We start from the raw sequence: 12,551 nt of genomic DNA, 5'->3' as shown, positions 1-12,551 counted from the left end.
ACTGGAGTAACCAGATCTGCTTTTCTGCTGAATTGTTGCCAGGCCTCTGTTGTTTGCACTGGTAGGGTATCTTTGCAGCTGCATTAGTTAGAAACTCCCAACAGTTTACATTCATGCAGCAGATCTCTCAGTGAGCCTGAGTGATACTCCTGAGGCCAGTGCACTTCCCTCCAAAAGCTTAAACTTCAGTTCTATTGGCCACTTTCTCAAAAAAGACTGCCCCTGTTCAAATTTCTGGAGCATGGACCCAGAATGTTCTTTCTGCCATTACATAGGAGAGCACATTTTAGCAGCCTGCTAAAAACAACAACAACCCCAAACAAAACAAAACTGGAAAGCTGAAAGAAATGATAGAAACCATCTGCATCTCCCCTTCTTCATTTTTGATAGCTGACTCTGACTGTAACCTCCAGCCTTCATGTTTCCTTATCCCTATCACAGTCTGCATATCCTCCTCTTAATCTCATTAGTTTTCATCTCCTCTTTTCCAGTGGCATTCCTAGGGGGGCTGACACTCGGAGCGGATCGCCGATGCGCCCCACCCCCCGGGTGCAGCGCCCCGCCCCCCGGGTGCAGTGCCCCCCCCCCCGGTGCAGCGCGACACCTCCCGGCAAAAGGACACCCCCCACCCCGGCGAAGGACCCCCCCAGGTGCACGCCGCTGGGGGGGGGGGTGCCGCGCGCCGGTCAGCTTCGTTCATTTTCATGCTCCCTCTGCCCCGGAACAGGTTACTTCCTGTTCCGGGGCAGAGGGAGCATGGAAACGAACGAAGCTGACCGGCGCGCGGCACCCCCCCAGCGGCGTGCACCTGGGGCAGACCGCCCCCACCGCCCCCCCCTTGGTACGCCACTGCCCTCTTCACCCATCCCCTCCATCTACCATCTCATTTTCCCAGACTCCTTCTCTCCATTTTATCCCTTCATTTTTCATCTGTCCCTCCCCACCTAGATTCTATCACCTCACCCCATCAGAATCCATTTCTCATTCCCTCATTATCCTCTTCTCTTCCCCATTCCTCAGCCTTCTGCAGAGATGCCAAGTTACCCAGTTCCAGGCCGGAGACTTTTTGACTAGGCCTGGTTTTGAACTTACATCCCAAACACTGTTCCCTCTAAGCTGAGCGGGTTTCCTCCAACTGCATTGTTGCTTCAATATTGTATTTTCATTCATTAGAGAGACGCAGATTCCCTGGAGTCCTGCAGAGCTAACCTGTCTCTCACTATTGATAGTGTGATAGTGGAACAGCACCCCACACTGGCAGGACTAAAAGTGGAGGACTCCTCAGTTTAGAGGGAACAGTGATCCCAAAGAAGTGGGATTTGTAGTGCCTGATCCTGGCCATTGAAATCAGTGCTGCAAGTCCAATAATGTACCAGGATGGGGTAGTCAGAAATCCAAGATTGTCCCAAAATCTTCATCTTGGAACTCGGTAACTTGGCATCTCTGCTTCTATTCTCCAGAACTGTAGTACCTGGAGTATAGCATAGATCATGGGCTAACAAAAGCTCAACTTCCTTGCAGCCACTGTGCCGCCTCCTTTCTGTAAGGGGTGTGCTTCTTTTGTACACAGACAATATATGTATCATTGTGTGAGTGACATGCTCATAGGAGCATTGAAGAGGTTTTCTGGCGGATATAGAGGGGGACAGATTAATGTCATTGATGACAGAGCAGGAAAAGAGTTGGAAATGGAGAGACAGGAAGAGATGAAAATGGGGGGGGGGGGGTTGAAAATTGTGATTGTGAAAGGGTGATACACTAGGTGGGAGCAATGACTGGTGGTAAGAGAAAAGAGAATGCTGGGAGGAGCATTAGGAGATATGAAAAGGAGAAAGAAAAGTGAAGACATGGACAAGAAAGGAAAAGAGAGAAGCGGAAAAGAAACAAATATGAAATGATCTGGAAGAGACAGTATAGATGTCAGAGAGAGAGAGAGATGGAGAAGATATAGAAGAAAACAGCCAGAAAAAGGAATTATAGAAGATAGATGATAAAACCATAAGAGACTGGGAATTTTAGAAGTGAAAAACATATACACCACAAAGATAGAAACTAATAATCTGTATTTTAATTATCAGATTTGGTCATTTTTGAATATTTTGAAATTATTCAGGTGAATATACAATATCTCAACATATCCCAATGAAATACCAGTTGGTAGTTGCACTGGGGTATTACTAAACCAGAGGATTTTAGCCTTGTTTGTGTTCAACTTCAACACATATAGCCTATTTTATATATTTTTGTCTCAATTCAAAAAAGAGGATTTTACTGACAGCCACAAATCCTTGCTGGTTGAGTCCTTCAGTTTCACTTGTTCTGTAGGATGGCCATTAGTCAATATGGTGCATTTCTAATATTGCACAGTAGGTGTCATCGCTGATCCATTAATCTCATCCTGTTTCCTGTCTGCATAAGGCAAGGCAACCAGAAAAGCCACACAGTTCAAACATGTAAGGGTGAAAGAGGCATAACACCAGGGATCACATAGCTTCTCTGGTGACACCAGAACATAACTAGACATATTAGTGGCCAGAACAAAGTTGTGCCCTGCACCCACCTCCACCTTGATTCATGCTCATCTGTCCTCCCACATCCAGGGTCTAGAGACTGAGCCCAGGCCTGGGGCAAGGCTGCGGCTGGGTCCCCCAGGATCGTCACCGCTGCTGCTGGGCCTCCACCCCCAGGATCGTCACCGTTGCCGGTCCCCCCTCCCTAGGATCATCACCACCACCAGGCCTCCCACTAAGGATTATTGCTGCCGTCGGGACCCCCAGGAGCCACCGCTCCACCCTCCCCGATCGCTGCCGCCGCCTGCCCTGGGTACCTTCGCTGGGGGGAATCCCAAGGCCCCGCCAGCAGAGCAGTTCTCCAGCGCTGCTCTTCTTCCTGCTGCCGCGTGGCCTGTGTCTGTTCCTCCAGGTCCTCCCCAGCCTGTAAGGGGGGCCCGGCGCTGAGGTTTTCTCTCTCCTGCGCCTGTCGGGACACGATCTCTCGGGTCCCGTCAGGAGCAGGAGAAAGAGAGAGACACTGGCACCGGGCCCCCCTTGGAGGCCTGGGCTCAGGGAATTTTAGCCCCTCTGCCCCCCCCTCTTGGTGGCCCTCCCCACATCCACCATTCTGATCTCCAGCACTCCTTTTCTTTCTCCCCTCCCCTCAACCCCCTCAACCCAGTTAGTAGGAAAAGAGCTACATACTTTCACGTATTTCATCTGCTGCCTGCACAAGTTTGCATTTAAGTTATTTTTCTGCTTCCAAGGGGCTTTCTGCTCTTGGCAGCTGCCCCTCTCATCCACCCCTAGATGCTGCCTTGGGTGGCATCAGTGGCGTACCAAGGGGGAGGGGCGGGGGGGCGGTCCACCCCGGGTGCACGCCGCTGGGGGGGGGGGGGTGCCGCGCGCCTGTCGGCTCTTCATTTTCATGCTCCCTTTGCCCCGGAACAGGTTACTTGGCACACACGGACGTGCCAAGTCCACAGCACCTTGTAACTGCAGGCATCCAGTTATAGAATAGCCCCTGCCCATTTCCATTCCAGGTGAGGGTAGAGTTCCTGAAAGGTGGTAAAGGAAGGAGTAGTAGAGAAGAGCTGAAACCTCAGGATTGTACAGTTTCAGAGCTTCCTCTACTAGTGTACTGATCCTCCCTTTCACTGAAGGCTTGGGATCTCCACCCACCCTGCTGTCAGAAACCCCACCCCTTAGTACCCATAATTCTATCCTTTCTTAGGATGCTGGGAATTGTAGTCTCTTATTTATCCCTTCCCTGAAAGCCCTTTTACTTGGGATAATCTCTCCTCCCCCACTCCTGTGAATATGATCGGTTGTGTATACCATCACACCTTTGCTGTTGTGTTATATTTAAACATTATAAAGTGCTTAAATAGAGTTTAAATATAAAAGAATAAGTATGTTCTCATGGTGTGCCTTGCTTTTGCTCCCTGCCTATATACATATAGTTGTGCACCGGGCTACATGGGGGAACGCTGCCAGTACAGAGACTTAGAGTGGTGGAAGCAACGGCATGTGGAGGCGATGAAGAGGCGCAACATTGCAGTTGCAGGCTGCATCACCATCCTTGCCCTGCTACTGTGCCTCGTGTCCTGTGCTGCTTACTGTTACAGGTGATGCTTTTATTCACATATGTTTTAGGCTGCCACTTTCTTCCTCAAGTAAAGAAAACAAGAGAAGACAGTTGGTTTTATTATGTTTCTCCTACATGCAAATTAATTCCTCCAAATTTGGATGACTGAGAACTTTGCCAGATCTTGATTCCAGTGAAGAGACAATATATTTTCTTCTGTCACTGTGGGGATATTCAGAAATAACAGTTAATAAAACCAAGAAAACAAAACAACAAAAAAAGTGGGTACCTTTTTATTGGGCTAACATTATCCGAATACAATTATTCAGTGCTATGTGGCTTACATCTGTAATAAACAGTACAAGATAATGTATAATACATGTTATGAAAGCTATAAGAGTTAAAGGAACATTCATGAAAAAGTAGCGGTGAAGAGAAAGATCTTGTCTATAACCGATTTCAACATTTAGTGAAGGAATTTTTGAAAAGAAAAGCCTTCAAAAATTTGCAAAAGGTCAATAGTTACTGAGTTGTCTTATTTCCCTTGGGGTAGAATTCCACCATTTAGGCTTTCTAGTGATTCATGCGCGGCAAATGAGAGGAAGCCTATAGGAATTGAATGGGCTTTCTCTAATTTGCCGTAGCGCGGCTTTGTAAAAGAAGTCCTTAGTGCCTAAATGAGAGAAATCTCGAGTTAGAGTGGATTTGTATTTGATATTTTTGCAATTAGGGAAGTGTAGAATGAGATAATCCCTTTCTGTTAAAGTTGAGTTTCGAATTGGGAGATCTATCACACATATAGTCTGGAGCCATCCCGTAAATGATTTGGTAAATAAAAATACACATTTGGAAATGATTCTAGCTTTAATAGATAACCAATGTAGTCTAATGAGGAGTGCTGACGCCCTTTCAAATTTAATGACTTTGCAAACCAGCAACTTTGCTACTTTCTTGACTAGCTGCTGGGAACAGGGTCGCCCAAATTGGCATAATTGAAAGCCGATTTTGGACACCCTCAACTGCTTTCTGTCACAGGGACGACCAAAGTTCCCGGGGGCGTGTCGGAAGCATAGTGAAGGCGGGACTGGGGCGTGCTTAAGAGATGGGCGTCCTCGGCCGATAATGGAAAAAAGAAGGGCGTCCCTGATGAACACTTGGCCGACTTTACTTGGTCCTTTTTTTATTATGACCAAGCCACAAAAATGTGCCCTAAATGACCAGTTGACCACGGGAGGGAATCGGGGATGACCTCCCCCTACTCCCCCAGTGGTCACTAACCCCCTCCCGCCCTAAATAAATGTTAAAATATTTTTTCCAGCCTCTATGCCAGCCTCAAATATCATACCCAGCTCCATGACAGCAGTATGCAGGTCCCTGGAGCAGTTTTAGTGGGTACTGCAGTGCACTTCAGGCAGGCGGACCCAGGCCCATCCCCCCCACCTGTTAAACTTGTGGTGATTAATGTGAGCCCCCCCAAAACCCACTGTACCCACATCTAGGTGCCCTCCTTCATCCCTAAGGGCTATGTTAGTGGTGTACAGTTGTGGGGAGTGGGTTTTGGGGGGATTTGGGGGGCTCAGCACACAAAGTAAGGGAGCTATGCACCTGGGAGCTTTTTCTGAAGTCCACTGCAGTGCCCCATAAGGGTGCTCGGTTGGTGTCCTGGCATGTCAGGGGGCCAGTGCACTATGAATGCTGGCTCCTCCCACGACCAAAGGGCTTGGATTTGGTCGTTTCTGAGATGGGCGTCCTCGGGTTCCATTATCGCCCAAAATCGGGGACGACCATCTCTGAGGTCGACCTAAATGTTGAGATTTGGGCGTTCCCAACTGTATTATTGAAACGAAAGATGGCCGCCCATCTTGTTTCGATAATACAGGTTTCCCCGTCGCTTCGCGGGGACATCCTGCGAAGTCGCCCGCAGGAAAACTTGGGCGCCCTATTCGATTATGCCCCTCCATGTCTCCTGGATGGCTTGCACAGTAGACTGTAATATTCTTTCTGTTTTTCCTTTCCAGAGCGCAGAGGGTGTATAAGAAGAACTTGTACACAACTACACTAGTCACAGGCAGCAACAGCAGGAGCACTACCTGTGAGAACTGGACACCCAGCAGCAGTAGCAGCAGCAGATTGCCTGCGGTAAGATGTGAGGAGAAGCAGATTGGATCAAAGAGCATTAGGGATCTAGCTGAGAGTCATAACCAAGTCATAAACTCTGCTCCTCCCTGGTAAGCTGACACTTAAAAAGACCCAAGGTCAAGGACAGTTTACTGTGAGGCCTTTGAAGCTAAAAGCAAGGTAAATACCCTGTTACTTGAAAAGATCCCCAGGAAACCATCAAAGGTGGAGCAGGTATGGGTATGAAAAATGATGGGTGTAGAGTAGACTCATCATGGAGACGATAGGAGACTACCTACACAGGTCTGCGAAGGATGCTGAAAATGCCTCTACCAGTAGCTTCTCTCCAGCCATGCCCACTGCCTGTGGAGGTATATGATAAGCTTCTGGTCAGGTTGTAGCCTGAGTTACCAATGGAAGAGGAAGAAGAGCCAATCACTTACTGCTCGAGATGAGACCAAGGGCTATGACCCAACACAAATGATTCTGCAGCCAGAGCTGAAGATCTACTCTTGCTGGAAGTGTGGACTGGATCGAAATGCCATTTACCTGCAGATTCTAGAGAGAAAAGTGTTCTGTACAAATACATCAGGGTACGCTTATGTGCCTCTGGCCATGATATTATATGGGAAGACTCGCTGTGATGACTGGATGCGTTCATAAGTGATGGAATACTTATACCAGGATCTGGTCAACAAGAAATATCCTCATTGATTTATTTAAAAAGCTTGTTACTGCCCTAAGCAAGGTATATTATAAATGAATAAAATACTATTGTAATAACAACACAAATATCAAAGTTAAAGAAATAACTTAGCAAAATAATACAGCCCACCCCTCCCCAAAATCATCATAAGAAGAGAAGGCTGACTCGTAGTGGTAGTACTATGAGACTACCACTAGGGATCATTCAGAACCAGATGGGGCAGGAGCAGAGCAGGACCGCTCCCACACTGGCCCACTGTACCACCAGGGATCACCTTCGGGTAAGTCTTGAGGGTGGAGGGGGATCCAGGATGAGGGTTCAGGGGATTTGAAGGGAGGATTGGAAGTGGTGGGTGGGATTGTGTGGATTGAAGGACTGGATCTGGAGGGAATGGAATTGGGGGTGGGGATGGGGGAAGGCAGGTAGTGTCACCTCAAATCTCTACATTTTGAAATATTTAGGGCCAGGGCTGTGTTATATGCCTGGACTGATAGTGCAGTGGGCATGTGGTAAGGGTCTAACCTGTGCAGTAAATGCAGGACAGATGTTAGGTATGTCCCCTGCCTTTACTGCACAGGCTTTGCACTTACCATGCATTAATTTTGGTTGTTAACATATAGTAAGTGTAAAACTCTTCTGCACTGTAGTAAAAGAGCTCCTTAATCTGGTGGACCCTACAGCTGAATATCAAACCCAATATATTTAATATAATATAAAACTGAGACACCGAGTTATTAATAGCACATTCTATTAATTATCAACTTTTTTTGTGTAAAAGTAAAATCTGTTTCCTGCAGTATACAAGAAACCCTTTAGTATTTCAAAAGACCCTGCACTCAGGAATGTGATCCCCAGATGAGTAGAGGAACTGAACCACAGTTTTTAGCTCTAAGATCTGAGCATGGTGTTGCGTTGATATTCCCCTTCAAAAGAGCTGTTAAAGGACACCCAACGATCAGAGAATGTGGTTCTCTGTCCATGGTCTGTAACATTCTCTTGACTTGTTTTCTGTTCCCTTACAGTTCATTGTTGTGAAGGAGCAAGGCGATCAGAAGACCCATCGAGTTGTGGATTTAATTGTCTGTGAAGCAGAGGAGCCATGTTCATCTCTTTGCCCCTCTCATTCAGGTAAGCAAGAGTCTGTTCCTCCTTTTACAACTGGTTAACCAGAAATTTCAATATTACATAGGGTGTTATTATAAGTACTTTGAAAAATGTGCATGAGTAGACTCTATCCAATATGCCATGAATTCTAATATTTCAGAAATCACTTTGAGCAAGGGAAGTTCTGATTGCTAGTTTTTGGCATGGTCTTCATGAAAGATTCCAAAGGAAGGCCTATGCTTTCTCTCACAGCTTGTCTTTCAACCCATTTTCAGAAACAGCCTTTAATGAGAGACCTTATCACTACAGTATATGAACAGGATCCTCCCTACCCACATGCATATCCAATAGGTACGATATCAAACTATAAATAAACTTGAAACTTCAACTGTTAGTGAGAAATTATTTCTCATGAGAAAAGCCAGAAAGAATAGGAGCATTTGAATAAAAGAGTAGCCTAATGGTTAGTGCAGTGGCCTGAGAACCAAAGGAACTGGGTTCAATTCCCACTGCAGCTCCTTGTAACTCTGGGCAAGTCACTTAACCCTCCATTGATCCAGGTACAAAATAAATACCTGCATATAATATGTAAACCACTTTCATTGTAACCACAGAAAGGTGGTATTTTATTTATTTGTTGCATTTGTATCGCACATTTTCCCACCTATTTGCAGGCTCGATGTGGCTTACATAGTACAGTGATGGTGAAAGCCAATTCCGGTGTCAGAAATACAGAGTGGTAATTGAGTTAAAGTTCATGAGTAACAGAGTGTCTTAGGTAGTTGGGGATGACGAATTAGGTGTCCTGTCCTGGTTCAAGTTTCTATCAAGTGCCATCCCCTTTCCCTTACTATATACACTACATGTATGAGTTTAGATGACCCAAGATGGTGTCTTCCTGCGCCTGACTCAAAGCTGCAGCCACACTCAAGTCCTTTGTATTTGCTTCCGAACTTTATATATTTTTTTGCAAAATATGGCCTCAAAGTGGAATGGAAGATTAAGGAGTTGTCCCCTCTGAGCTTCCAAAGCAACCTCAGGGGAAACAGCCATTAATCACCTCTAATAGAGGCTGTGGTGTCTTTGGTGCCAGTTGAGGAGAATTTGGTTCTGCAGCTGCATGATGTGACTTTGAGTCCTGAAGTGCCAAACACACCTTTCCTGCTCAGCTCCAGAATTGTGCCAATGCAGGAAGCCACACAGACTACTGAAGTGCTGATTGCTATGCCATTGCTCGAGGAGGAAGTAAGAAGAGCAGAGAAAGTGCTTTCTTGTATGACCTAGGAGATAAGTCTGTAAATTGGTGCCTAGACATATAAGTCATTTTGCATGCCATAAGCACCAAAATAATAGGTAGTTAAGTACAAATAGGTTCTACCTTATAAAATAGCACCTAGTGCATAAGTGCTATAGAATGGCATTTTAAAAAGGTCACCCGAGTCTGAATAGGAACGTTCAAGCCAGAAAGAAGAGCTATTTTACAAATTGGAACATCGAAACTATGGACATAGCAAAACCGTAATGTGGATGACGACATGAATGAATGACCATGCTCTAAAATAAACTGCTGAACAGCTGAAAGAACTCTCAACCAAGCAACTATTGTATTCCGTCTAGACAGTTGGTCAAATCAATTGATCATATAAAAAAGTAGGAAGAAAAAGCCTTGGTAGTCTTCACCATTAATTGAACGTGTCAGACTTACTGGACTCCATTTCAATCATCAGTCATAAAGTAGCCTCCTTTAATTCTTTATTTATATCCCAAAATCTTGCAACGTTCATATATTTTATATATTTTTATATACTCTTGTTCAATAAACTATTTGCAGCAAAAATATATATATATATATATATTAAACATAAGCATTTAGCTTTAATGCACCAATCCAATTGGGGATCTCTGTTTCACTATATGCAAGCTGCTACAGGGGATTCAATGTAAAGGAGCCCACACATTGTGTTTTAAAATGTTTAAATTTACTCCTGCAAACAGATAAAATAAAAGACTTTGTAGTTCACTTATTTAATAAAAATTGTTCTAAAACATGATTACATTAGTGCTTAAATAATTGTACATAAATTAAAAAAAACTTTATATTTGCATCTTCTTGGTGTTTCATTTGCCAAAATGCTCAGCTGCATTCTCCGTTACAACACGTGTACGCTCTGGTGTTGAAACCGAAACCAACGCTCAACGCAGTATTTAAACAATAAACTTCCCACTCAATCCTTGCCACGTCAGCTCGTTGAAGATTTGCACCAATAGGGTACTAAAACCTATTCCTATTGGCCAAAAAATACTGTCCATTCAATTTGAGTTATCAAGCCCTGCGGCTCCAGTGAACCTAAAGAATGAATCCAGCATTGCTCATCATGCTGGATTAATTTTTTGTTACTGTCTCCTTCTCCTGAACTCATAGGAATATGGTCAATCACAAAAGATTTGAAGGACTCAAAATCATGACCTTTGCTGATACAATGGGCTACAGGCGGAGCACCCGTCTTTGATCTGTTCAGACACGATCTATACTCAGTTACCCGTAGGTTCAAATTCCATGTAGTCTTTCCTACATACAATTTATGGCACGGACACTGTAAAATATACAACAAACACAAAAAAAGGGGGGTAACCCAATGTATTTCCAACACGGGGTATTTATTATCAGTCAATCAAATCAAAAGTGACTCAATGCAGTCCTGCGTTTCAGCGCCGTATGCTCCTGCCTCAGGAGTCAAATTACCTCAGTCAAATGGATAACAAATGATTGACAAATCAAAGCATCCAAGAACAAGTTCGTCAACATGCAGCATAGCCAACGTGGCAAGAAGGTGTGTTCAGCAAACACTCACGCAGTAAAAACAGCGAGTCTCCAGGACTGCCTTTAGTAGAGTCTTGTGAAATACCATTGGAATTGCGGGCATCCCATCCTGGACATCTCAATTTCCATCTCATTGTTTTATGTAAAATTGGGCTTCACATTTCTGTGTGTCTAATTTGTATGTATGTATACCCCAGGCAATTTCATAACATTGAGGGGGGAAGTTATCAATGTGGGCTATTTTAGCACAGGGTCTCATTGCAAAAAATGGGACCCTGTGCTAAAATAACCTGACTTATGGTAAAATAACCTAATTTAACAGTAGCCCATGTTGATATTCCCCCCCCCCCCCCCCCCCTTTAATAGCAAGTTCTGTTTTCTGGATTTGCTGCTTATGGACGGGAATGCATTTGAGGAGTTCCTTTTTTTTTCCCTGCCAATTTCTACTGTTCTTTTGGGGAAGCCTTAAGGACTGTTATGCACTTTACTATAAATAACTAGTATTGTATCTATTCCGCAGGGTGTGCTGAGCCTCACAAATATGACGGTGAAGCAAGTGGGCTGTCAGAAATGGAGAAGACCCTGGGATGCTGGCATCAGCTGTGTAGTAGCAAAATACAGAATTCTCATGAAGTGGAGCAATGCAGTCCTGAGTATCAGAGTAGCTCGCAAGACTAGCAGGGAAGCCAGCCTCAGGAGCACCTCTGCGCTCTGACTCAGCAGCCAGGGATGGCTAGTTAGATCCTGCAGCTGGACTACAGATTCTGAGATGTCCAACACATACACTGAATAAACTTCAGTTAAGGGCTAGATTTCAGTTATGGCCAAAAGTAGGACAAAATAAGCCTGCAAGCCAGTTTACTTGTATCATTTTGCCCAAGGGTTTAATTGCTTGCAGCACTAACACACCTATCTACTCAAGAATTCAGAAAGGAAAGAAAATCCACAGGGGGATAAAAACTGTATAAGAGAAAACAAAAAAAAAAATATTGTGGCATTCATTTTGCCTGATTTTTATGCTTAGCACCTCAAGCAAAATTTCCAAAGAACCTGTGATATTTTGGGCTTTTCTGTCTTTACTTTCCCTGAAACTTAAATGTGGTCCTATGTCTTTTACACAGCTCCAGTGACATAGAGGGGCATTTTCGAAAGGGACGTCCACGTTTCGATTTGGACGTCATCGCAAAACGTCTCGATCCAGAGGCGGGGAAACCCATATTTTTGAAACAAGATGGACATCCATCTTTCATTTCGATAATACGGTCAGGGATGTCCAAATCCTGAAATTTGGTTGTCCCTAGACATGGACATTTCTGATTTTCAGTGATTTTTGAAACCAAGGACGTCCATCTCAGAAATGACCAAATGCAAGCCATTTGGTCGTGGGAGGAGCCAGCATTTCTAGTGCACTGGTCCCCCTGACATGCCAGGACACCAACCGGTCACCCTAGGGAGCACTGCAGTGGACTTCATAAATTGCTCCCAGGTACATAGCTCCCTTATCGCATGTGCTGAGCCCCCCAAGCCCCCCCAAACCCACTACCCCTAACTGTACACCACTACCATAGCCCTTACAGGTGAAGGGGGCACCTAGATGTGGGTACAGTGGGTTTCTGGTGGGTTTTGGAGGGCTCGCTGTTTCCTCCACAAATGTAACAGGTAGGGGGGTATGGGCCTGGGTCCGCCTGCCTGAAGTGCACTGCACCCACTAAAACTGCTCCA

General features: G+C 45.0%; 1 protein-coding gene across 1 annotated transcript in view; it reads left to right on the top strand.

Moving 5' to 3' along the window:
• EGF (epidermal growth factor) overlaps window positions 1-12,014 on the top strand; it is a 102,140-nt gene extending 90,126 nt beyond the window's left edge. The window contains exons 19-22 of the mRNA XM_030190858.1: window positions 3,956-4,120; window positions 6,099-6,219; window positions 7,927-8,032; window positions 11,350-12,014. Coding sequence (XP_030046718.1) covers window positions 3,956-4,120; window positions 6,099-6,219; window positions 7,927-8,032; window positions 11,350-11,507 — 550 coding nt within the window. The 3' untranslated portion in view covers window positions 11,508-12,014. The remainder of the gene's footprint in view (window positions 1-3,955; window positions 4,121-6,098; window positions 6,220-7,926; window positions 8,033-11,349) is intronic.
• The last annotated feature ends 537 nt before the right edge of the window (window positions 12,015-12,551 follow it).

The sequence above is a fragment of the Microcaecilia unicolor genome, chromosome 2 (assembly GCF_901765095.1).
Source record: "Microcaecilia unicolor chromosome 2, aMicUni1.1, whole genome shotgun sequence".
Classification (NCBI taxonomy): Eukaryota; Metazoa; Chordata; class Amphibia; order Gymnophiona; family Siphonopidae; genus Microcaecilia; species Microcaecilia unicolor.
The sequence above is the reverse complement of the archived record's forward strand: the minus strand, read 5'-3'. Positions and strand labels throughout refer to the sequence as shown.